Below are 27,318 nucleotides of genomic sequence, written 5' to 3'. Positions count from 1 at the left end.
CTAAATAAAATTTTTTTCAAATAAAGGAGTTAAATAGGGAAACTGAGGTTCTCATTTATATTTCCTATCCAGATTGACCATTTTCAAAAAGTTTGCGACATGTACTTTGTATGTATACTTTTTTTGGTGCCTGAGCCAATTCAAAGTAAGTTGCCAACTGTTGCTCTAAATAAATTTTCAATAATATCAACATATTTAAGTTTCCCTGGTTGTCAGAAAAAATGTCTTTTGTAGCTATTTGTGTGTTGGGGAGGACTTGTTTTTATTTTGTTTTTTAAATCCAGAGACCATTCAAGGTTCATGCATCGCACTTGAGTATGTCTCTTTAGTCTCTTAATTCCAGAAAGTCACCTAGAAGAACGTGCTTGTGCAAGCTGTTGAGCTTTGTGTTTCATTGATTTTGCTTCTTACAACCTCTTCAGTAGTGATTATTTTTTATGTCCTTCATCAAGTTATTTTTAATAAAATTGTGTTGTAATTTGGACACAGCATATAAAAACTTTAAATGTCATATTAAAAGATATCTTGAAGATTAGTGTTTATACATGTAGTTTATAGGTTACTTATCAGGAAACAAAAATGTTGGCCAGATCTTAAAATAATGAAGTCTTTAAATAATAGCTTTTAGGTGGGTTTTTTTTCCTCAAAACATGTTTTTTCTTTTTCTCCATTGAAGATTTACATTTTATTTAAAATTTGTAGTGTAACAAATCCAAATGGATAAGAAAACAACAACAAAAAAATAGTGGCCCATCCATTCCTCCCAGCATCACCACTGGTGAACCGTGGACTGCTATTCCATACTGAATTTAGAACATTAATTCTGTAATTGAATTGAGATTATGCCTAAATGTTTACCTATCTTAGTTAAAACTATGTGGATGGCTTTGTTTTTTATTAATAGTGATGGTCTAGAACTAAAAGTTCTGATTAGTATAAGGCAAAAAGAAAATAAAAGAGCATTTAGATTTTTTTTTTAATTACAGAGTAGTTTTCTGACACTAGTGAATATTTAAAATAAAACAGGAGCAATTCTGACCCTCTGTGCTTTTGTCTTTATAACCTGTACTTACAGTGGATATAATTTTGTATTAAAATTTAGGGGGTTTTTTTTAGGTCAACAAGGGCAGACACAAGATTATTCAAAGGCTTGGGAGGAATATTACAAGAAGCAAGGTATTGTTTTTATTAGAACTGAGATTCTTTGGGGCTTTTAGTTGTGGTTACAGCAACAAAGTTGTTTTGTTTTCTCAAAGGTCAAGCAGTTCCTGCCCCTACTGGTGCTCCACCAGGTGGTCAGCCAGATTATAGTGCAGCCTGGGCTGAGTACTATAGACAACAAGCAGCCTACTACGCCCAGACAAGTCCCCAGGGAATGCCACAGCATCCTCCAGCACCTCAGGTATAATAAATTTGCTGATGTGTTGATTTCAACTCCAGTCCTGTTCTCTGCATGTTTACTGTTGTCTGGGATTATGTTTGCCTTTTAAATTTTTATCAGGCAAAGTATAAAGTATATACTGTGCTATATTGTTTGGGTTTTTTTGTTTGTTTGTTTTTTACAATGCTTTCTGGCATCTGAGTGCTAGATATCTCTATAATGCCTTTGATTTTAAAAATAAATTTTTTTCCCCCAGGGATTTGCAAATCATGCAAGAAGCCACCACCATTTATATTAACCAGTTTTTCTTTCTTAAAGGATTCACTCCTGAGTTAGCTCCATTTAAAGGATTTTCTTTAACTTTTTGTGTATTTCTTATGTATCTCTTCTGCACAGGGCCAATAATAAGAAGTGGACAATACAGTATTTGCTTCATTGTGTGGGGGAAAAAAACCTTTGTTAAATATATGGATGCAGACGGCTTGATGAAGATCTTAATTTTGTTTTTGGTTTAAAATAGTGTTTTTTCTTTCTTTCTTTCTTTCTTTTTTTTTCTTTTTTTTTTGAAAATGTACAAAATATCTATCACTACTGATAGGAGGTTAATATTTCTGTGTAGAAATGAAAATTGGTTTGTTTTTAGTATTTAGTGTAGATGTACACATTCCAGCAAATGTATTTGCAACTATTATGTGGTCAATGCTTTGTGATATAAATGTACTTTTTTCAATGTATACTTTCACTTTTAAAATGCCTGTTTTGTGCTTTACAATAAATGATATGAAACCTCCTGTGTCGGTAAGTTGGATATGTGGGTATTTAAAGGATTCATAATTTCTTAGCAATGATAAATTAAGATACATATACACAAATATATAAGCTTTCCCCATGAAATATTAATTTGAGTTTTTAAACACTGGCATGTTTTTTTCCCCCTTGCAGTATAGTAGTAGGTTGGAGGATCTTTTCCATTTATTGTATTTGGCTGTTTCAGCACAAGTAATCCTGATATCTTCATTTTTTTCCCCTTCTGTTTGATTAAAAACTGCATGTGTGTACAGTGATCTTTTGGCATACTTCCATTGCATTAACAGTGAAATTTCCTTTTATACATGACCACTGTTTCAGACCTGTACTGCTGCTATAACAGTTAACCTTTCTGTTTTTAATTTGATAATTACTTGATTTCCAAGACTGTTTCAGCATAACTAATTTTAAACAGTTTTCAGATAGTGAATATGAGTAGTCTATAATAAGAACAGTTTTTTCATGTAAAGCAGCTCTTGCAAATGTATACAATATTAGAGTGTTTCTTTCTAAATTTAGGGTAGAAAAAGTAGTAGTGTGCAAAAAGTATAGCTACAGTGCATCTGCCATTGAAACATTATTGGGGTATGAAAATGTTCAAGCTTTTTTTTTCTTTTTTTCTTTTTTTTCTTTTTGCAGTATAGATAAGCTTTGTTTTGTAAATGCACAAGTCCAATCATTGAATCAACTTAATTTTTTTATGTACTTGAAATCATTTTATTACTCTATAACACTCATGCTGAAGTTCTGATATTTTGTTGAAATCCATTGTTTTACTCTTTGCATATTTGTTGGCTCTTTGCATATTAATATATTAGACTACATGCAAATACAGTCTGTCTTGCCATTGTCTGTTGAAGTGCAGGTTTGATCCAGCCAGTATAGAACTAGCTCTGTAGGGGTGAGGAGGACTGTGCTGTGTATCATCCTTGATTGTGTTCCTTCAAGGAGCATTGCACTGTAAGTACATCAGAATGACAAATTGATGAACTGCAACAGTATCTTTTTGTCAATGTTCCACATAATGCAAATGCCATACTTTGTGTGAATATTATGTTGGAATACAGTGCTTATATCTTGGAAAACCATAACTGCTTCTTAATTTAACATAGAATAATTCATAGGTCTGTATTTTTTTTTAAAGTGAGCTTAATGGGTAAGTATTTTTGACATGCTTTAGCTATAGCTAAAGAAAACTGATCATTAACAAAGTTGAATAGTATTACTCATTGGTGCTCCTAAAATATATTGTTTTTCAGTGTAAAACATGCATATCTTATATATTAATATGAAAGACTTGAAATGTATCAGACAGAGTGGTTTTCAGTTTGCAAATATTAAGCAATGTAGTGGTTTTAACACCATTTCCTAAATATATATATACTAGTTCTTTCATTGGTGGGGGAGCACCATTTGCTGTTCTGAATATACTATAAAGAAAAGATGTGCAAGGACATAAATGTTGAGATTACTTATAGGGTAGAAAATAGCAGTATAGTTAGTTCATTGTAGATGTTTTGAAATGTTTTTTGACTGTTTTATAGAACCTAGAGTGACTTCCCTTACCCTTATTTAGATATGGATATGTAGTTCTAGCTTCAAGTTTAATAGTTAAGGAGTTATCTGTTATCTTTAAGAGTAGGGTATTGATGTGAACAGTTTCAGTATTTTGCATGATACTGTTTTATAGATGAACTTTTAGGAAAGTGGTACATTTATTAATTAAACTGAAGAGATAGTTCAGTTGGATTCAATATCATGACTCACAAATTGGAGGCTGTTGATTTTGATTCATTTAAGGTTTAAAATCTTTATTAATTGCAAACAGTGCAATTATTTATACTTCACAGTGCCTTCCCAGACCTTCCACCTTAGGTTCTGCTGCAAAAAGCAACAGGTAAGCACAACCTAAGGACATATATAAATAAATATTTCAGTACATTAATGTTGTCCCTGTGAGGGTTTTGTGGTTGTGTATTCAAAAGCAATCTGCTACTGCTTACTGCTTCCCCAAAGTGTATTTTGTTATTTATGCTACCATTTCAGTGGAAAGTCTTTAAGTTGTTCAAACAACTGTTTACATTTCTGGGTAATGTTTTTTATTTTAATTTTTTAAATTAAAATGGGAAAATATGATGAGTAGATTGCTGCTGTAATTAAACTACATCCGAACTTTTCCCAAATATAGAAGAATTGTTAAAATTTTAAAAAGGACAATTACATAGTTTTCAAGATTTAGGAAATCATTTGGTCAGAAACTTCAACAGCCTTCACAATCTGTTTATGATTGACAAGACATTTTCTTTGCCCTCCAAAGCTATGGAGTCTTTATTTTTTTTCTTATTCTTGAACTGTAGTAATTCAGTAAGGACGTTATGGGTCAAGAATTTCATTATGACTTTTTTTTTAGACAATTCAGTTTTCATAACTATTTTATATACACTGAAAAAGGAAAAAATTATAAGAAATACTGGCAGTATGTTTTGGTAAAGGCATGTGCATCAGTGAAATGTTAACTGTATAGCAAATAACCTTTCATAATCTGTATAGCAACCAATATTTTTCTGGTTTATAATACTTTAATAACTGACGCTGCATTTATTTTATTTTTTGCCAGTTTAAAATGTTTGTGTGTTCTTATAGATGATTTTAACTGGTACATATTTTGAGTTAAGATGAATGTATTAAAGCAGCATCATATCAGTTTTGTTTATTCGATTTCTAAAATGTGCTGATCCTTTTAAAACTCCTGCTTATCTTTGCAACAAAGAAAAATATTCAAAAATACTGCCTTCATTTTCACACACAGTGCTGAAGATGCTGCAAGCACCAAATCATAGCTCATAAAATCAGGTCCTGAGATAGTTACCCATAAGAGGAATCCTTTGAGTGTATGCCATTGGTGAGCCGATGAGCATGGACCATAGAAGGGCTCAATGTAGAAGGTAAAATTGGCAAATCATAATTGAGAAAAATGAAATGTTTTCCCATACATAATATATGGTATAGGGTGTAATGTACCTGCTTTGATCACTTTTCATTTTAAAGTGCTATTCACTTGATCTTAAATGTTCCATGAACTGTTAAATTTTGAAAGTTATGTAGTTATTGCACCACATTTATGTGTGTGTATGTGTGTTTTAATAGTCAATGATAGGTATGTTAAGATTGATATTAAGGAGCTCTTTGAACCTTAAGAGCCTGTCAAGTTTTGGTTAGTTGTAGTTTGCATTTTTATAAAAGAAAATACATATGAATGCTGATAGATATTGGGGCATTGTTTCTGTCTCATGAGAATTTTTTTTATTATCATAAGCCTTCACTGATACTGCAAGCGTTTTTTAAATGGCGCTAATCTTAACCTTGAAATAAATGGAAAGCAGAACAGGTGAGCCAGTTGATTTGAATGCAATGGATGTTAGGAGTGGTAGAAAGAATGTTTAGCTTGAAATTGATTTATTTTATTTAGCACTTAAACTTGACAATGTGTTTTTGTTTTTAAGATTTCTTAGTGTGGTAGTACTTAGAATTCTTATGGTTTGATGTTTCTTTTAGAAATGGGAAGTATACTTTTATTTTTTATTAATGAAAATGGTTTTAATACTAAAACTAGTGGTTTAATACTAGTTGTTTATGAGCATTGTAAAATACATCCTTAGACAGATGCCTTAGTAGTTAATGGACAGGAGTGGGTTTGGAGAGGAGTAAACAGTACCTTAAGAGGGAAATAGAAATGTATTCAAAGTGATAACATTTGTTTGAATACTCTGCCAGGAGAACCACTTCTACCTGCAAAGTTATGTTGTCTAGAATAAGGTTGTAGAAATTACTAATTAATGAAGATGTCTTTATTTTCTGAAAATTCTGCCTCACTTTAAAATGTATTTTAACAATACCTAGTTAAAGGTAATTTTGACTCTGAAAATAACCTTATTTTTTGTTTAGTCACTTGAGTTTTCTTGCCACAGTAAACTTTTGAGGGATTTTTTTAAATTGGTGCTTTTAGGAAAGCAAATAAGTCCCAGGATTTTATTTTCTTCAGTGATACCCCTATAGAAACTCTTAAATGTATTTGCACATATATATATATTTTTTCTTATGCATGCTCAATGCATTTTCGTCCTGAGAAAAGTGTTCTCTACAGAAACTACCCGTGTAAAAAGAAGATTGGCTTAAAATGGCTACTGTGATGGGAACAGTGTCTTAGGGAGATGCAGCTTGGACTTGAGGTAAATTGAATACTTTACAAACCGTGGTTTAGAGTTTGCTTTAATACCATTGTATGTAAAAGGGTACATGATTGCTGTAATTTTGTATTGATTATGGTTTCCTCAATAAAAAAATAAATGTACATTGGTGAATATTATAAGGGAATGTTCGTCTCTTTTCTAAAATACTGAAAGACTTTTTTTTAAATACAGAAGTGACTTTATTATGGGTTTACATTGTAAAATAAAATTGTCTTCCAGACAATTAAAATATAAAACAACTTGATTAGTACATGGTTGCTAATTATTTACAAACTCACTTTAAAAACTCAAAATTGAAGATTGTGCCATTTTTCCCTAAATCTAATTCTAGATCTTGAAATCTTTCATTATGTTGAAATTGTTTTCTCCTGTATGAACTATTAATACAAAGTTTTCTCATTAAAATATAATTTGTTCAGGCAAGGTCACAACATAAATTTGCTTTATAAGCTTGAATATATATCACACACATTTGAAAAGTACATTTGATATTCTCAGCACTCAGAACTCTGTATTAGGCAGTGGTGTCCATCAGATTTGCTCTGGCAGTTGTTTCTTAAAAGTCTTTAATTTTTTTGTTTTCTCCACACAGAGGGAGAAATGACACCCCTACCCCTTCATATCTCTGCTTCAGAAAGACTCTGAAACTACAACAACCAAAATGATAAACTACTGAGGGAAAAAGCCCACTCAAATTGATAGGTTCCAAATTCCTTAACTCAGCTATTTCAGACTAATTTTAGGTGTGAATAGCTTATAAGTGGTATTCTTTCATGCAAAATATGTCTGATTTTTGATTTTTTAAAACATAATTGCTGTAAATATGGGAAATACGCAGCCTTTGTATAGGTTCTGATAGAAATAATTGAGTAAATTTCCCACTTGGCCTTATTAAATTACACACTAACGTATACTGCGTAATGTGAATCTGGTGCTCATTTGAAAAGGAAGGAGGTACTTTTCAGACGAGCTTGTGTTGTGAAGACTGTTGGGGAAAGGAATGAGAAGTCAGCATAGTGGCACTTCCAGTTTCCTTTTCTGGCCCCGCCACAGAAAGGATGGATGCAGTAAGAAAGTCGGAGAGAGAGGGTGTGTTCCAGGGAGAGGGAAGGGGACCTAGTAGTCGTCAGCTAAAAAAGAGAGAAGAAAAGTGATTTTCTTTTTTAAAGGAAAACATTTTTAAATAGAATAAAAGTTCTAGATTCAAAGAGTGATTAATTCTTACTTTCAATGGTAAGAATGCAGGTACTAGCTGCAGAGCCTTTATTGTTCACTGCTTTACACATATATTCTCCTTCATCTTCTGGGAAAGTTTCTGGTAAATAAAGACAGTAAGTTTCTCCTCTTTCAATATATTGATAGTCTTCTCCATCCTGCAATATTTCTCCTTCAAACCACCATGTAATTTCTGGTTTGGGTTCTCCTGTTACTTTAACAGTAAATCTAACTGGCTCACTGTCTACAACCGATGTGTTTTTTAGAGGCTTCTTAAACCACGGAGCTCCTGATCTGGTTTGTTCTTCATCTTCAATGGTGGAGCCATTCATGTTGCTACCCTCTTCTTCTTCCTCTTCTTCTCTTTTCTATAATAAAATAAGGGCATTCAAGTTGGCATTTATACTATAGTGCTATTTTCAGGACAGTGGTTTAGTAATAGAATTTGGAGGTAAATATATTTTTCCCCCCAACGTAAAGAACATGTAAGTATGCTTACTACAAAGTATTTTATAAAACATTTCAGTTACTTGAAAACTATTAAAATGTTTTTTTAATACCTCCTCATAAAACTTCATTGTTTTTAAAAGGTCATCTTTGGAAAATAAAGGAAATGTAAGCCTGGTACCTTTTGTAGTGCTGCATCAATTTCCTTTTGTTCAAACTGCATGCGTAATAACTTTTGCTCTTCAATTCTTCTTTGTTCTTCTTCTTCTCTTGCCTTAGCCATTCGTTCAAATCTAGCTTTCATATTCACTTTATGAGTAAATGGAGCCTCACTTTTTTTTGCAGGCTTGATATCAACATCTTCTTCCTTTACAAAAATGGGCCAAGAATAAGAATTGTTTTCTAAAAACGAACAAGAACTGAGATGCTAATAGTTCTGAAGATGTCTAGGCACAAAATAATTAACATGTTTGGTTATGCCTATTTGCCACACTGCAGACATGGAGATTTCCCCAATTTGGGAAAGATGAAAGTTTCATTTGTGAACTATTTTCTTAACTGCTGGAATCCTTTTCTCCCCGTGTAAAGATCATACATTATCTCTGGAGTCCTGGTGTATTTATTTGCCCAACCAAATCTCAGTGCTTGTTGATACTGAGTAACAGAAAGGGGTGAGGATATGATACATTGTTAACAATTATTAAAATACTTCCTTCTCGTTAGAGTCTCCATATCACTCTTCACCCTACTACATAATACCAAAATGTAATTTCTGTTATTTCCCACTTCATGATTTCCTTCCTCACTCTTCTTTCAACAAATAATGTATTGATGGGCAATGGCATAGAATGTTTGCAGGTAGAACAAACAGGAAGACAGCTACTGAAAGAGGCAATGGCTGGAACTTGGGGAAATCGTTGAGGTGAAGTATGGTTCTGAGTCAGTCTGTTTAGGGGTGAGAGCTGGAAGCCATGAAAATAAGGGGGTAATTTAAGAGCAGCAGAATTTAAACTGTCAAATAGTGTGAGTCTGTAAAACCAATTTGGTGATGATGAGATCACTCGCCTTTTGAGAGCAGTTTTAGTAGAGTGGGGTCTTATGGGTACAGTTAATCCATGGTTTCAAAAGTTGTAGTCGACTCTTGGTTTCTAAACTACTTAGACTCTTGTGGGTCTATCTGGAAATCCCACCACTTATATTTCACTGTACTATGAGGAAATTGCTTCCAGGTACCACATGCAACCAATAAAGGAAGTTTTGAAACAAGCTGTAAAATAACTGCCTGTATAAGAAGAATCTTGGTTCATCAGTGTTTTACATTAGTTTGAGGTGTTGCACCACAGCTCCAATGAATGTAGAAGGAGGAGTTAAAAGTAAGTTGGATAGTTTTTCTGGTTCTCCTGAATCAAATTTTTATTGATACTGGAAAGTGCTAGAACATCAGGCACAACCAGAGACGTAATGGGTAAATTCTATTGTTAACGCCATTATTTAACCTTCAGTGGATAAACATAAAGCCTGACTACCATTATTGTTTATGAACGGTGTCGATATGATTGTTTATTATATTTAAAAGATAGGGTAAAAAGTACATGTTAAACAATGGTTTGCTTGCTTAACAAGCAAAGTATTAAACTGCAGTTTTAATCTCAGCAGGCTTTTCTGAGACTTACATGGAAAGAAAAATGGACCTCTTTGTTCAGACTTTAAACAGTTAATGTTATTCTTTGCTTACAGAATAAATCCTCAAGATAGGATATTTCGGCAGGTACAATAACTGCTATTCTGACTGAATCCCTCCTGGTTAATAACTTGCCTTCTGGATTTTTGGATAAAAGTTTGTGTAAATTCATAACTGTTACTCTTGGTTACCTCAAACCTGCCTTTAGAAAATAATCATTAAAAGGATCCATCATGGGCTTCCCTGGTGGCGCAGTGGTTGAGAGTCCGCCTGCTGATGCGGGGGACACGGGTTCGTGCCCCAGTCCGGGAAGATCCCACGTGCCGCGGAGCGGCTGGCCCCGTGAGCCATGGCCGCTGAGCCTGCGCGTCCGGACGCGACAGGAGAGGCCACAACAGTGAGAGGCCCGCGTACCAAGAAAAAAAAAAAAAAGGGATTCATCATGGGCTTCCCTGGTGGCGCAGTGGTTGAGAGTCTGCCTGCCGATGCGGGGGACACGGGTTCGTGCCCCGGTCCGGGAAGATCCCACATGCCACGGAGCGGCTGGGCCCGTGAGCCATGGCCACTGGGCCTGCGCGTCCGGAGCCTGTGCTCCACAACGGGAGAGGCCACAACAGTGAGAGGCCTGCATACCGCAAAAAGAAAAAAAAAGATTCATCATAAGTTAACTGGGAGAAAGTTCATGAACAGTCTTTCAGTTATTGAGTACAGTTGCCTTTTCTTGAATCCCTGAAAAGCCAGGTTAAAAGTGTTTCCAGGAAATTAAGAGAGTCACGTTATAAATGGAATGATCTTTGTTCTAGAGTCTAGGTGCATTCTTAGCAGGGCATTGATACTCCCAGCATGTGGATATTACAGGCAACCCAAATAGGCAATGAATTTGGGATAAAAACGCAAGGAATGGTTTTGGAGTGCACCTTATTGTAAAATCTAGATAGAATGTCAAACACACTAAGGCAATTAAGTGGTTTACGTACCAAATGTTGGTACAGGTTAAGGGCTACAGGAGCTGGGATGGAATTCTTAGGTAAGGTTACATGAATGAGTTAGGCCTTGAAAGGTGTCTGGAACATAAAGAGAAGGTATTTTCTAAAGGAGGAAAACAAATATATGATTAGATGGGAGGGGAAGATCCTACTCTGGAAGCTGATTATACTCTGCCAAAACTATGCTAACACAGGATCTCAGTGACCCTTAATCTAGATGGATATGGTAGGAGGAATGTCAGATTCTACAAATTCTAAATTGAGGAAACTCAATTTAGGACATCCTCATGGATTACAGAAGATCAGCCAGGTCCTAATCTCATATCCTTTTATACAAGAGTCAGTAATAGCATTAAAACAAGAAGCCACCTACCTCATTTATTTTACCTACAAATTTTATAGGACTAGGTATCACTGAGGTTTCACTCTCTTAAAAAAAAAAAAAAAGGAAGCGCATGCTTATTTAAATTCTTTACCTTCTGTGATTTGTCTCTGAAGGATCAACTGATCTTGTGGCCCATCCGTCCATTTAATGTTGGTGTTCTCCAGGGTTTTATCATTCACCTTCCAACTATTAACTCTCAAGATGGCTTTATCTACATCTATTCTTTGAAACAATCTGTAGCTCCTGCCTCTTCCCTGAGCCCAGTACCTGTGTTTCAGACTGCCATTACCTTTCCAAATATAGCTCAAACTTCACAGGTCCAAAACACTTTATTCACCCGTCCCTCATCTCCTGACCTCCTGAATTCTCTGTAGCATCATCTAGTTTCCCTGGTAATCTTGAAGCAATGTTAGGCTTCTCAGCAACCACCTGCCTGTAACTCAGTTTTGTTAAATTTGGGTCAGTTTTTCTCCCTTGCCCCCAACTTCATGACCATCTTCCACTTTATCCTCCATGATCCCAGGATTCTGTAAACATAAGCCTTTTATTACTCTGTCTTAAAACTGATTATTTTGGGCTTCCCTGGTGGCGCAGTGGTTAAGAATCAGCCTGCCAATGCAGGGGACACGGGTTTCAGCCCTGGTCCGGGTTTGAGCCCTGGTCTGGCAAGATCCCACATGCCGCAGAGCAACTAAGCCCGTGTGCCACAGCCACTGAGCCTGCGCTCTAGAGCCTGCGAGCCACAACTACTGAGCATGCGTGCCACGAAGACCATGCTCTGCAACAAGAGAAGCCACCGCAATGAGAAACCCACGCACTGCAACGAAGAGTAGCTCTCATTCGCCGCAACTAGAGAAAGACCGCGCGCAGCAACAAAGACCCAGTGCAGCCCCAAAAATCCCTGATTATTAACATTGTTCCCGGATTATAGTGTCCACAAGGTTAAAAAGGCCCTTCAGCTAGCTGCAACCTAGTTTTACAACTTTTTATCCTATCACCTATTATTATATGAACCTTTCCTTTGAACCTATTTAGCCAGATAAAGTTTTACAGCCTTCGTGTTAACTCACATTGTCCTTCCAATCTGGAATGCTTTCCCTTTTCAACTGAAACTTCTATTCAACCTTCACATTCAGCTAAAATGTCATTTTCTCAGCCCTGTTAAACATCTCCTAGGAATACTGATTCCATACTACTTGATCCCATAACACTAAATACATAACTATCTTAGCACTTGATGGCAATTTAAATTGTTTTCATACATCTCATTAGGCTGGATTTCTTGAAGGCATATTATATTCTTTTATGCACCCAAAACTTAACATAGGGCTTCCCTGGTGGCGCTGTGGTTGAGAGTCCGCCTGCCGATGGAGGGGACACGGGTTCGTGCCCCGGTCTGGGAAGATCCCACATGCCGCGGAGTGGCTAGGCCCGTGAGCCATGGCTGCTGAGCCTGCACGTCCGGAGCCTGTGCTCCGCAACGGGAGAGGCCATAACATTGAGAGGCCCACGTACAGAAAAAAAAAAACAAACATAGGGCCCAACATAGAAGATATTAAAAATAGCAATGGCATTAGTTTTTAGCTGTGACAAAATGGTTTATAACCCAGTCCCTAAGTCCTTATGTTTTTGTGTATGTTGCACTAAGTTCAGATGCATATCAATTTAATTGATATCTGGATGTTCTACAGCATCTCCATTTGTGTAGCTTGTGACCTCTCTTCCTACCAAACTCCTATGTTCCCCTATTACCTAGTATACCCAGTCACTTTGATTCCTCTCCACCACCATTCCCAAGCTAAGTGTTGCCAATTTTGTATCCTACATACTTATCAGTCCTCTCCATTCCAGTTCTGGTTCAAATCTTCATGTTTTCTCTGACCACCCTGTACAAAATTATACCACATACTCTATAGTCTTTTACCCTGCTTTGTTAATCTCCATAGCTTTTATTTACTACCCAATCATTGTTTTCCATCCCCTGTCTCCTGCCCCACACCTGTTAGATTCTAAACACCATATGAGCAAGGACTGCAGGTTTATTCACCAATGTAGTCCCAGTGTCCAGAACAGTCCCCGGAACATAGTAGGCTTTCAGATAATTTTTTAATGCATAAATCTAAAGCCATCTTTAGCTTCAGCATGATCTTGCGGTAAAGATGCCTATTTGATAATATCATTCCATGTTTTAAAAATACCTTCATTGCACCCCAATAGAACAAAGTTCCTTAACATGGCATCTAAGATGGGTCATCTTGCCTGTGCTTGCGTCTTCATCATCTTTTGCTGTGCTTGCACTCTACTTGTCTCAGTAATAATGAATTGCTTATAGTCCTGGAATTTGCCCATAGTTTCATCATTCTTTTTATTCACCAATCTCCTCTGAAGGCCCTCCTAAATTCCCATACCTGTTTTATAGTTAAATATATGATGAAAATCAATTTTTAGAAGAATATATGTTAAATATAACATAAAATGGCAATTTTGACAGAACAAGTTTTCCAGATCTTATTTAAACCAATATTCATAATCATGGAACTAGTCCTTAAGCTGGAAGGGACATTATAGGTCATCTAGTGAGTGCCTCCTTATTTTACATATGGAGGTACTTCAAATTCATGTCACCTGAATTCTGATTTAGGCTCTGCCACTGAATGATTGGCATGACTTTGAACATATCATATAGGCTTTGTTGGCCTCATTTTTAAGAAAGTATGTATGAATAATCTCTGGAGTTTAATATACACTGGTTCTACTGATTCAAAGTAAAACTTGTGCCAATAAATATTTCTAAGCTATTTTTGCTAAAGTGAACCATTTGATGTTCACTGTAGGCTTTAATTCTTATAAAAGTCATTTTGGAACAATGCTAGAGTAGGGAAATCTTTCAAAGTCTCTTAAGATTTTAATGTGCTTTTGCTATTTAAGTTCCCAGATTATTATATACACTGATGGTTAACTATAAATTCCAACACTTATTTCAAAGTCAGTGTTATTTCTGTTAAGTTCATCATCATTACTGAACTATAACTGTTAAATATAAAACAGTATACCTCATGAAAGTTTTCTGCTTCTCGCTCTTTAATTTCAAGATCAATTGCTCTTCTTCTTGCTCGTTCTTCTTCTATCTTTTTCTGTATTTGTTTTTCAGATAATTGTCCAATTTTTTCAAACTTGCTTTTTAGATTTTTAGCTTGAATAGAACCACTCCTTTTCAATTTGATTAATTCTTCATATTCCCTACTCAGTTCAAAGGTTTCATTTTCTTCTTCTTCCTTCAAAAAAATTAAGATTTTTATATATTAAATACCAGAAAATTAGTTTGTACAACAAACCATCCAGAAAGTTCACTATTTCTTATGTGCAGCCAAAACTAAATGTTAAATAACTTCCTCCCTAAACACAGTGCCTAAATTTACTAATTAAAAGTAGTGCTACAAATTTAAGACTGTAGATAACATCTTATTTCATTTAAAATGCTATTCAATTAGGGACTATGGCTCAAAACCTCATTAACATTCCATTATAACCTGCTAAAAGTAAAATATATATGTTAAGATTAGCTTTTACTAGGAATTGTAGGAAGGCCTTTGTTTAGGGGAAGGTAAAGAAAATTCAAAATATACTGGGCTAGGAGTCAATAGTTCTGACTCTGATACTGTGTGGCCTTTTGCCTGGTCACTTAGTCCACTGGACATGATTTTTTCATCTCTATATAGAGCCACAGTATCTCTAAAATTGCTCCTGTCTTTGATTTGATGATAGTCAAAGTTAAATATTACTCTTAATAACTCAACTGAATTAAGCATTTCTACAGATATAGTCTAGTAAAATCCCTACATTTTGCTACATATCACTTGTATTCTCAATTTTATATTCTGCCAAGAAAGATGAGTCGACAAAAATTGGGTTCCAATTCTTTATACAATTTTATCTTGAATACCTTTTATTCAGGTTCCTTTCCCTTGTCTTTTACCTTGTCTTTCCCTTTTCTTTGTATACTTCTTACACTAAACCCTAATGGAGTGGTAGAATATTGCAGTTATTCCTGGTACACTTCTCCTGGGGAAGACCTAGAGTTCTAGGCAGAGAAAAAAAAAAAGGTGGGACTGGGCAGGGTGGGGTTGCGGGAAGAGTCACGGTGGATGATGTTGACATGAGGCTTAATTTCTTGGTTCAACAAAGGGAAAAAAGAAAGTTTATTCCTTTATACTACCTCCACTTTTTGGTCTATGTGGGTGAAAATGGGCAACTCCTAAAATACCAGAAATTAACAAAATTATCAAATTATCAAATTAACAAAATTAACAAATTATCACATCATATCACAATGGTTCCCACATCACTCTGATCAAAATTAATGGTTGAACTAATCAGTTATGATCTATGTAATCTTGGAATTAGCATTCTACTTGTTTGAAAACTCCCAGACACAGTGGAGTGAGTCACTTAGTAGCACCAGAATGTCAGACAATTACACCCTGCCATATATGAATTAGATTACTTCCCAACAGTATTACTAAAATATATTCTAATTTACTTTGTTTTTCTAGACAGACAATTCATTTTCAGCTTCCTTTATAAAATAAATGCTATTACATTTTTTAAAAATTCTGAGGGTACACTTTGCAGTATTTTTCTACAGCATATTCATTATATTTTCTTATTAACTATATATTTATGCAGCATTTATAGTCTCTTGGTTGATCTGGGCAAGGAAGTAAATATCCCCACAGTCCCATTGCTCCAACCCATGACAAGGAGGCAACTTCTAAGAGATTGCAACCTCTGTGAAGGAACCCCACTCGGTTCCTAGATCAGGAGTTGGCAAGAGGCCCCCACCAAGTCACCTACCAAACATGCCATATCACTGTCAATCCTACTTAGGCTGGGAAAGCCACTGCTCACCTCACCCCAAGTAATGGGGTTGTGCACTCATCCCAGACACTGCTGTTCGTGTTGTTGCTAGGGCCCCCTGCCCAGCCGGAGGCCAAGGGTGACAGTGGAATGCTGGCCTCTTCCCTCACCCTCCCCACTTGTGCCTATGTAACTGGTTGGCCATCCAGATGGAGAGAAGCAGTGTTCAGGGTTAGGAAGGTGAAGGTTAGACAGGGTCCTAGGACATCAGGAGGTAGGAAAAGGGTTGCTGAGAGCCCACCATGAGGAAGCATGGAGATGTCACGTGGAGTGGGTGAGCCAAGGCTCCGAGACTCTGGTGCAGGCTCCACTGTCCAACCAACTTTCAATTACAACACACACAAGTTCAAAGATAAACTTATTTAAAATTTCAAAGGCAACCTCAGAGCACTAAATCCTGTGTCCCTTCTGAGCATGGCGTCCTGTGAGGGCACAAGTTGCATGTTCATGAAGCTGGCCCTGTACAGTCTATAGGTATGTATGTGTATATATGTATTTTTTAAATTATTTATTTTGGCTGTGTTGGGTCTTTGTTGCTGTGTGAGGGCTTTCTCTAGTTGTGGTGAGCAGGGGCTGCTCTTCATTGCGGTGTGCGGGCTTCTCATTGCGATGGCTTCTCTTGTTGTGGAGCACAGGATCTAGGCACGTGGGCTTCAGTAGTTGCGGCACACAGGCTTCAGTAGTTGTGTCTTGCAGGCTCTAGAGCGCAGACTCAGTAGTTGTGGCACACAGGCTTAGTTGCTCCACAGCATGTGGGATCTTCCCAGACCAGGGCTCGAACCCGTGTCCCCTGCATTGGCAGGCTGATTCTTAACCACTACACCACCAGGGAAGTCCCTATATATGTATTTTTAAAATTCATTTCAATGCTGGTGAAACCATACTAAGGTATTTAATAGTATCAAAATTCTATCTTAGAATAATTTAATAAAATACAGGCATAACTTGGAGATATTGGGAATTCAATTCCAGACCACTGTAATAAAGCGAATATCTTAATAAAGTGAGTCACATGAATTTTTTGGTTTCCCAGTGCATATAAAAGTTATGTTTACACTATACTGTAGTCTATTAAGTGTGCAATAGCATTATGTCTAAAAAAATAATGTACATACCTTAACTTTAAAATATTGCTAAAAATTGCTAACCATCACCTGAGCCTTCAGTGAGTTGTAATCTTTCTGCTGTTGGACAGTCTTGCCTCAGTGTTGATGGCTGCTGACTGATCAGGGTGTTAATTGCTGAGGCTGCGGCGGCTGTGACAGTTTCTTAAAATAAGACAACAATGAAGTTTGCTGCATCAATTGACTCTTTCTTTTGTGAACGATGTCTCTGTAGCTTGCAATGCTCTTTGATAGCATTGTACCCGCTGTAGAATTTCTTTCAAAATTGGAGTCAGTCTTCTAAAACTCTGCTTAATGGTACCTGGAATGTTGACTCCTTTCCAGAAGGTTTTTAATTGATTTTGTCCATATCCATTGGAGGAATCACGATCTATGGCAGCTATAGCCTTACAAAACGTATTTCTTCAATAATAAGACTTGAAAGTAGAAATTACTTCTTGATCCATGGGCTGCAGAATGGATTCTGTGCTAGCAGGCATGAAAACAACATTAATATCGTCACAACTCTCCATCAGAGCTCTTCGGTGATCAGGCGCACTATTTATTTTTTAACATATTTATTGGAGTATAACTGCTTTACAATGGTGTGTTAGTTTCTGCTTTATAACAAAGTGAATTAGCTATACATATATGTACATCCTCATATCTCCTCCCTCCTGCGTCTCCCTCTCACCATCCCTATCTGACCCCTCTAGGTGGTCACAAAGCACCGAGCTGATCTCCCTGTGCTATGCGGTTCCTTCTCACTAGCTATCTACTTTACATTTGGCAGTATATATAAGTCCATGCCACTCTCTCACTTCGTCCCAGCTTACCCTTCCCCCTCCCCATGTCCTCAAGTCCATTCTCTACGTCTGCGTCTTTATTCCTGTCCTGCCTGTAAGTTCTTCATAACCATTTTTTTAAGATTCCATATATATGTGTTAACATATGGTATTTGTTTTTCTCTTTCTGACTTACTTCACTCTGTATGACAGACTCTAGGTCCATCCACTTCATTACAAATAACTCAATTTCGTTTCTTTTTATGCCTGAGTAATATTCCATTGTATATATGTGCCACATCTTCTTTATCCATTCACCTGTCGATGGACACTTAGGTTGCTTCCGTGTCCTGGCTATTGTAAATAGAGCTGCAATGAACATTATGGTACATGACTCTTTTTGAATTATGGTTTTCTTGGGGTATATGCCCAGTAGTGGGATTGCTGGGTCGTATGTTAGTTCTATTTTTAGTTTTTTAAGGAACCTCCATACTGTTCTCCATAGTGGCTGTACCAATTCACATTCCCACCAACAGTGCAAGAGGGTTCCCTTTTCTCCACACCCTCTCCAGCATTTATTGTTTGTAGATTTTTTGATGATGGCCATTCTGACCAGTGTGAGGTGATACCTCATTGTAGTTTTGATTTGCATTTCTCTAATGATTAGTGATGTTGAGCATTCTTTCATGTGTTTGTTGGCAATCTGTATATCTTCTTTGGAGAAATGTCTATTTAGGTCTTCTGCCCATTTTTGGATTGGGTTGATTGTTTTTTTGATACTGAGCTGGATGAGCTGCTTGTAAACTTTGGAGATTAATCCTTTGTCTGTTGCTTCATTTGCAAATATTTTCTCCCATTCTGAGGGTTGTCTTTTTGTCTTGTTTATAGTTTCCTTTGCTGTGCAAAAGATTTTGTTTCATTAGGTCCCATTTGTTTATTTTTGTTTTTATTTCCATTTCTCTAGGAAGTGGGGCAAAAAGGATCTTGCTGTGATTTATGTCATAGAGTGTTCTGCCTATGTTTTCCTCTAAGAGTTTTATACTATCTGGCCTTACATTTAGGTCTTTAATCCATTTTGAGTTTATTTTTGTGTATGGTGTTAAGGAGTGTTCTAATTTCATTCTTTTACATGTAGCTATCTAGTTTTCCCAGACCACTTATTGAAGAGGCTGTCTTTTTTCTCCATTGTGTATTCTTGACTCCTTTATCAAAAATAAGGTGACCATATGTGCGTGGGTTTATCTCTAGGCTTTCTATCCTGTTCCATTGATCTATATTTCTGTTTTTGTGCCAGTACCATACTGTCTTGATTACTGTAGCTTTGTAGTATAGTCTGAGGTCAGGGAGCCTGATTCCTCCAGCTCCATTTTTCTTTCTCAAGATTGCTTTGTCTATTTGGGGTCTTTTGTGTTGCCATACAAATTGTGAAATTATTTGTTCTAGTTCTGTGACAAATGCCATTGGTAGTTTGATAGGGACTGCACTGAATCTGTAGATTCCTTTGGGTAGTATAATCCTTTTCACAATGTTGATTCTTCCAATCCAAGAACATGGTATATCTCTCCATCTATTTGTATCATCTTTAATTTCCTTCATCTGTGTCTTATAGTTTTCTGCATACAGATCTTTTGTCTCCTTGGGTAGGTTTATTCCTAGGTATTTTATTCTTTTTGCTGCAATGGTAAATGGGAGTGTTTCCTTAATTTCTCTTTCAGATTTTTCATCATTAGTGTATAGGAATGCAAGAGATTTCTGTGCATTAATTTTGTATCCTGCTACTTTACCAAATTCATTGATTAGCTCTAGTAGTTTTCTGGTAGCATCTTTAAGATTCTCTATGTTTAGCATCATGTCATCTGCAGTGACAGGTTTACTTCTTCTTTTCTGATTTGGATTCCTTTTATTTCTTTTTCTTCTCTGATTGCTGTGGCTAAAACTTCCAAAACTATGTTGAATAACAGTGGTGAGAGTGGGAAACCTTGTCTTGTTCCTGATCTTAGTGGAAATTGTTTCAGTTTTTCACCATTGAGAACGATGTTGGCTGTGGGTTTGTCATATGTGGCCTTTATTATGTTGAGATAAGTTCCCTCTATGCCTACTTTCTGGAGGGTTTTTATCATAAACATGTGTTGAATTTTGTTGAAAGCTTTTTCTGCATCTATAGAGATGATCATATGGTTTTTATTCTTCAATTTGTTAGTATGGTGTATCACATTGATTGATTTGCATATATTGAAGAATCCTTGCATTCCTGGAATAAACCCCACTTGATCATGGTGTATGATCCTTTTAATGTGCTGTTGGATTCTGTTTGCTAGTATTTTGTTGAGGAGTTTTGCATCTATGTTCATCGGTGATATTGGCTTGTAGTTTTCTTTCTTTGTGACATCTTTGTCTGGTTTTGGTATCAGGGTGATAGTGGTCTTGTAGAATGAGTTTGGGAGTGTTCCTCCCTCTGCTATATTTTGGAAGAGTTTGAGAAGGATAGGTGTTAGCTCTTCTCTAAATGTTTGATAGAATTTGCCTGTGAAGCCATTTGGTCCTGGGCTTTTGTTTGTTGGAAGATTTTTAATCACAGTCTCAATTTCAGTGCTTGTGATTGGTCTGTTTATATTTTCTATTTCTTCCTGCTTCAGTCTCGGAAGGTTGTGCTTTTCTAAGAATTTGTCCATTTCTTCCAGGTGGTCCATTTTGTTAGCATAGAGTTGCTTGTAGTAATCTCTCATGATCCTTTGTATTTCTGCAGTGTCATTTGTTACATCTCATTTTTCATTTCTAATTCTATTGATTTGAGTCTTTTCCCTTTTTTTCTTGATGAATCTGGCTAATGGCTTATTAATTTTGTTTATTTTCTCAAAGAACCAGCTTTTAGTTTTATTGATCTTTGCTATTGTTTCCTTCATTTATTTCTGATCTGATCTTTATGATTTCTTTCCTTCTGCTAACTTTGGGAGTTTTTTCTTCTTTCTCTAATTGCATTAGGTGTAAGGTTAGGTTGTTTATTTGAGATGTTTCTTGTTTCTTAAGGTAGGATTGTATTGCTATAAACTCCCTCTTTAAACTGCTTTTGCTGCATCCCATAGGATTTGGGTCGTCGGCTTTCATTGTCATTTGTTTCTAGGTATTCTTTGATATCCTCTTTGATTTCTTCAGTGATCTCTTGGTTATTAAGTAGTGTATTGTTTAGCCTCCATGTGTTTGTATTTTTTACAGATTTTTTCCTCTAATTGATATCTAGTCTCATAGTGTTGTGGTCGGAATAGATACTTGATACGATTTCAATTTTCTTAAATTTACCAAGGCTTGATTTGTGACCCAAGATATGATCTATCCTGGAGACTGTTCCATGAGCACTTGAGAAGAAAGTGTATTCTGTTGTTTTTGGATGGAATGTCCTATAAATATCAATTAAGTCCATCTTGTTTAATGTATCATTTAAAGCTTGTGTTTCTTTATTTATTTTCATTTTGGATGATCTGTCCATTGGTGAAAGTGAGGTGTTAAAGTCCCCTACTATGATTGCATTACTGTCGATTTCCCCTTTTATGGCTGTTAGCGTTTGCCTTATGTATTGAGGTGCTCCTATATTGGGTGCCTAAATATTTACAATTGTTATATCTCCTTCTTGGATTGATCCCTTGATCATTATGTAGTGTCCTTCATTGTCTCTTGTAATAGTCTTTATTTTAAAGTTTATTTTGTCTGATATGAGAATTGCTACTCCAGCTTCTTTTTGGTTTCCATTTGCATGGAATACCTTTTTCCATCCCCTCACTTTCAATCTGTATGCATCCTTAGGTCTGAAGTGGGTCTCTTGTAGACAGCATATATATGGGTCTTGTTTTTTTATCCATTTAGCCAGTCTGTGTCTTTTGGTTGGAGCATTTAATCCATTTACAGTTAAGGTAATTATTGATATGTATGTTCCTATTCCCATTTTCTTAATTGTTTTGGGTTCATTATTGTATGTCTTTTCCTTCTCTTGTGTCTCCTGCCTAGAGAAGTTTCTTTCAGGTGCGCTATTAATGAGCAGTAATATTTTAAAGGAATCTTTTTTTCTGAGCTGTAGGTCTTAACAGTGGGCTTTAAATATTCAGTAAACCAGGTTGTGAATAGATTGCTTTATCTAGGTTCTCTGTTCCATTTATAGAGCACTGGCAAAGTAGATTTAGCAGAATTCTTAAGGACCCTAGGATTTTCAGAATGGTAAGTAAGCATTGGCTTCAACTTAAAGTCACCTGCTATGTTTTACCCCATAACAAGAGAGTCAACCTGTCTTTTGAAGCTTTGAAGCCAGGCATTGACTTCTCCTCTCTATCTAAAAAAGTCCTAGATGGCATCTTCTTCCAATACAAGCCTGTTTGTCTACATTGAAAATCGATTGTTTAGTGTAGCCACCTTCATTTTGATTATCTTAGATCTTTTGCATAACTTCTGCAGCCTCTACAACAGCACTTGCTGTTTCACCTTGCACTTTTACGTTACGGAGACAGCTTCTTTCCTTAAACTTCAAGAAGCAACCTCTGGTAGCTTCAGACTTTTCTTCTGCAGCTTCCTCATCTCTCAGTCGTCATAGAATTGAAGAGAGTTAGGGCCTTGCTCTGGAGTAGGCTTTGGCTTAAGGGAATGTTGTGGCTTATGTGACCTATCCAGGCCACTAAAACTTTTTCCACATCGACAGTAAGGCTCTTCCACTTTCTTATCATTTGTGTGTTCACTGGAGGAGCACTTTTAATTTCCTTCAAGAACTTTTCCTTTGCATTCACATCTTGGCTAATGGTTTGGCACAAGAGGCCTAGATTTTGGCCTATCTGTCTCAGTTTTCGACGTTCCTTCCTCACTAAGCTTAATCTTGCTAGCTTAATTTAAAGTGAGACAAATCGCTTCTTGGCCAAGTGTAAGTGAGAGATGTGCGACTCTTACTTTCACTTAAACACTCAGAGACCATTAATTGGCCTAATTTCATTACTGTTGTGTAAGGGAACAGGTAGGCCTGAAGAGAGGGAAAGAGATGGGCAAACAGCCGGTCAGTGAAGCAGTCAGAACATAGACACTTATCGATTATGTTGACCATCTTATATGGGAGCAGTCTGTGGTACCCTCAAACAACTACAATAGTAACAATGAAGATCACTGATCACAGATCACCATAACAAATATAATAATAATGAAAAAGTTTGAAATATTGAGAGAATTACCAAAATGTGACACAGAGACACAAAGTGAGCAAATGCTGTTGGAAAAATGGTGGCAACAGACTTGCTCCATGCAGGGTTGCCACAGACCTTCAATTTGTAAAAAGTGCAGTACCTGCAAAGTGCAATAAAGTGAAGCACAATGAAATGCAGTATGCCTGTAAAATTATTCAAAGACTTGCCAAACTGATATTCCTATTAACATCCATGGTACTCTTACAGTTTTTTCTTATTTTGATTACCAGTTTAATTCTGTTTCAAGGAAAATAAGTATAAATGGGTATATTAAGTACTCTAGAGTGACAGTTCTCAATCATGGTGTAATCTCACACAATTGTGAGGCATATAGGAAGAAATATTTACTTACGTACTACAGTAATATCTCAGTCACTTGGAATCTTATATATTTTTCAAACTAGCAAGAAGGAGTAGAGTTATAGCAGGCTGGGAAGGTACACTCAACTATGCTGAAACTTGTACCAAATGCCTCATAGGAGTGTCCTTTATGTGAATAATAATACTTAGAAAGTTATTGTAAGGTAATGCATGTGAAATACTGAGATTAATAAATATTTGTGGAGTAAAAATGGACATTTCTTAAAGTCTTACCTCTCCCATTTCTTGTCTCAGTTGTTCAAATTCCTGTTTTTCCATCTCTAGCTTATGCTTCCGTTCCTCCTCTGTTCGTCGTCTTTCTTCTTCCATTTTTTGTTTTAATAATTCTTCAAAATTAATTTCTAGTTTTCCCGGTGTAAGAGGAGATTCTTGCGAGATTGTTTTATACATCTCTGGGGAGTCATCATCTACTACCTATTTAAAATAATTCTTTTATCACTCTTGACAGAATTATACATACTACAAAGGGAATATTTCTTGAATAGAAAGGTTTCACATTGAACTAAAAACCAAAAATTCTCTTTAAAAGTATAAAACAATAAACAAGAAGGAATTATTAGAAACTGTAAGACTAAAGTATTTTGTAGTAACAGAGAAAATGGTGACCATAAAGTCTCCATTCCAGTGAACACAAATAAATACTTTGACTTTATACTATGAGTAATTTGAATTAGACATTAAGATGTTCTAACAAAACTTTTTTTAATTAAAAAAATTAAAAAGATGTTCTAATATTGGGAAAACGTTTTAATTGGATTAAAATGAACCTCCATTCTGGTAATTAAAATAGAACATTTCAGTTAAATCATGGTTTTTACCTGAATGAATTAGATATCATGACCCCTTCATAATCAGGCAAAAATCAGTTAATGCTGTGATTTATTGTGCTGATTTATTTACTGTCAGGGTAATTAAAAATAAATAATAATAGTTAATACTTATAGCTGCCAGGTACAATTCTAAGCACTTTATGTGTATTGACTTATTTTTCTGTAACCCTGTGAAGTAGGTGTCATTAATATCCCCATTTTATAGATGAGGAAACTGAGGCACTAAAAAGTAACTTGTCCAAAGTCAACACAAATACTATGTGGAAAAGGTGAAATTCCAAACTTTAAAAGTCTTTCTAATAAAATTATAAATAACTATTTAGACTACCTTTTTGTAATTTCATGAATTACATGTCTAACTGCCATTTAGTTATGACCCTGGGCAAGTTAAATAGCCTCTCTAAATCTGAGTTTCCTTATCTGTGACAACTTTCATAGAGTTGTCATGAGAATTACATAAAGTTTGGAAACACTTTGCAGTGTGTCTGACACTATGGTAAACTCCCAAATAGCAGTTTTATTATTACAATATCATTCCCTGTATATAGGCAATCTCTAAATTGCAAATAGAAACTCTGCTTTTAAATCACTGACTTGGAGTACATTTTGCCATGAAAACCAATGACCTAATTCTAGCCCCTGAAAGTATATACATAAACCTCTCACTTGAATTGTGTCCCTGTGGCTGAACTAGACATAGGAATAAGAGAGGTACAGGGTAATTATTATTTGTTCCAAGTTTTATATATGACAGGCTTTACCACAGAACCAGTTCAACTTAGAAATAATGTTTATATGGTCTTAAAATCCAGATTGCCAAAAAAATTTGTATTAATATATGAGTTAACTGAGCAATAATATGAAATGACAATACTTGGCCCTAGATAAGAAAACAACATAAATGAAAGAAAAAGTTTCTCTTTCCTTTCCTGATATAGAAATGTCTTTAGGAAACCAGAGTTTTGGTTTAATGCCATTTTCCTTCCCTGCACTTTTTCCACTAGTGAGTCATTACAAAACGGCAGATTTGGCCTAAAAATCTGCTCCCAGGACTAGATTTCCTGATCTTCACAGCTACTTCTTATCTACCACTTCTGAACCAGCTGATTCTCCAGAAATTAAGTGCTTTCAGAATGTTTGTAGGGTTTCTGTGTAGAAACCATTTGTGAATCAAGGATTACCTAATAAGACAGTATTAATATCACTTATTCCAATTTAGCCATAAAAAAGAAGAAAATAATGCCATTTGCAGTAACATGGATGTAACTACAGATTATCATACTAAGTGAAGTCAGAAAGAGAAAGACAAATACCATATGATATCTCTTATATGTGGAATCTAAAATATGGCTCAAATGAACCTATCTACAAAACGGACTCACAGACATAGAGAACAGACTTGTGGTTGCCAAGGGGGAAGGGGTGGGGAAAGGGAAGGACTGGGAGTGTGGGATTAGCAGATGTGAACTATTATATATAGGATGGATAAACAACAAGGTCCTACTGTATAGCACAGGGAACTATATTCAATATCCTGTGATAAGCCATAATGGAAAGGAATATTAAAAAGAAGAATGTATAAATGTGTATAACTGAGTCACTATGCTGTACAGCAGAGATTGGCACAGCATTGTAAATCAACTCTACTTCAACAAAAAATAATAAAATAAAATAAATCACTTATTCCACAAGCATTTACAGGAAGTTTGTTACACTAGAATGCATTGTGCCGTGTGCTTTTCTTTTCCTAAGTCCAAGCACCGTCTTTTTCCTTTTTTTTGGCTGCATTGGGTCTTCATTGCTGTGCACGGGCATTCTCTAGTTGTGGTGAGCAGGGGCTACTCTTTGTTGCGGTGAGTGGGCTACTCATTGCAGTGGCTCCTCCTGTTGTGGAGCATGGACTCTAGGCACGTGGGCTTCCTTAGTTGCAGCATGTGGGCTCAGTAGTTGACGCACGTGGGCCCTAGAGTGCGCGGACTTCAGTGAAGTCCCGTGCCATGTGCTTGATGTGGTCTCAGCCTCACTGAGTGAGGAAGATGGCCATAAGCCACAACAATACAGCACTAGTGCTGTGCTAGGGGAGCACTAAATGCTCTAAGAATACATGAAAGGAACACCTTTCTGGAACTTGTATTATCAGGAAAGGCTTCCAGAGGAAATGGAATATATGAATAGGAGATAGCTCAGCACAGGGAAAAGAGAGAGACACGTTTCATATAGCATTTATGAAGTTCCAGAGATGAGAGCATAGCGTTTTGAAGAAATGGAAAGAAATTTAGTATGTCTGGAACAAACATGGCAGATTAAGGAAGAATCAAGAGGGACTTTCCTGGTGGCGCAGTGGTTAAGAATCTGCCTGCTGATGCAGGGGACAGGGGTTTGAGCCCTGGTCCGGGAAGATCCCACATGCCGTGGAGCAACTAAGCCCGTGAGCTGCTTAGTTGCTCTAGAGCCTGCGCTCTAGAGCCTGAGAGCCACAACTACTGAAGCCCGTGTGCCTAGAGCCCGTGCTCCGCAACAAGAGAAGCCACCGCAATGAGAAGCCCACACACTGCAACAAAGAGTAGCCCCCACTCGCCGCAACTAGAAAAAGCCCACATGTAGCAACAAAGACCCAATGCAGCCAAAAATAAATAAATAAATACATTTATTTAAAAAAAAAAAAAGGAAGAATCAAGAAATGAAACTGGAGAAAATACTAGGGCAAGGTTATAAAGAAATTTATTTTAAAATTTTAGTGTTTGGATTTTTGTTTTAAGGGACGTGGAAAATTTTTAAGCAAAATAGTAACATAATCAAATTTACTTTTTTTTTTTTTTTAAGAAAGGCCACTTCTGGCTTTATAGGAAAATAATGGATTATAGGCAAGAAAGCAAATTAATTAGGAGTTGGCCTGAGGCAAGGGATAACAGTGACCTGCATTATAGTAGTGGTAGTGGG

General features: G+C 36.3%; 2 protein-coding genes across 7 annotated transcripts in view; one reads left to right on the top strand and one right to left on the bottom strand.

The window, feature by feature from the left end:
- FUBP1 (far upstream element binding protein 1) overlaps positions 1 to 6,551 on the top strand; it is a gene marked incomplete at its 3' end in the record, with an annotated part of 34,346 nt that extends 27,795 nt beyond the window's left edge. For 3 of the 5 annotated variants that reach the window (XM_079726229.1, XM_079726230.1, XM_079726228.1), the window contains exons 19-20: positions 1,257 to 1,402; positions 1,638 to 1,679. In XM_079726229.1, the coding sequence (XP_079582355.1) occupies positions 1,257 to 1,402; positions 1,638 to 1,679 (188 nt within the window). Of the gene's footprint in view, positions 1 to 1,256; positions 1,403 to 1,637; positions 1,680 to 3,048; positions 3,088 to 4,038; positions 4,086 to 4,997; positions 5,134 to 6,332 lie in introns of those variants that run through there. The other 2 variants (XM_079726226.1, XM_079726227.1) reach the window with 2 other exon arrangements.
- Positions 6,552 to 7,652: 1,101 nt separating this feature from the next.
- Positions 7,653 to 27,318, bottom strand: part of NEXN (nexilin F-actin binding protein) — a gene marked incomplete at its 3' end in the record, with an annotated part of 57,247 nt that continues 37,581 nt past the window's right edge. For both annotated transcript variants that reach the window (XM_079726208.1, XM_079726207.1), the window contains exons 9-12: positions 23,762 to 23,962; positions 14,206 to 14,427; positions 8,282 to 8,467; positions 7,653 to 8,021 (exon numbers count right to left, since the gene is read on the bottom strand). In XM_079726208.1, coding sequence (XP_079582334.1) covers positions 7,653 to 8,021; positions 8,282 to 8,467; positions 14,206 to 14,427; positions 23,762 to 23,962 — 978 coding nt within the window. The remainder of the gene's footprint in view (positions 8,022 to 8,281; positions 8,468 to 14,205; positions 14,428 to 23,761; positions 23,963 to 27,318) is intronic.

The sequence above is a fragment of the Hyperoodon ampullatus genome (genome assembly GCF_949752795.1).
Source record: "Hyperoodon ampullatus genome assembly, chromosome: 2".
Lineage (NCBI taxonomy): Eukaryota > Metazoa > Chordata > Mammalia > Artiodactyla > Ziphiidae > Hyperoodon > Hyperoodon ampullatus.
The sequence above is the reverse complement of the archived record's forward strand: the minus strand, read 5'-3'. Positions and strand labels throughout refer to the sequence as shown.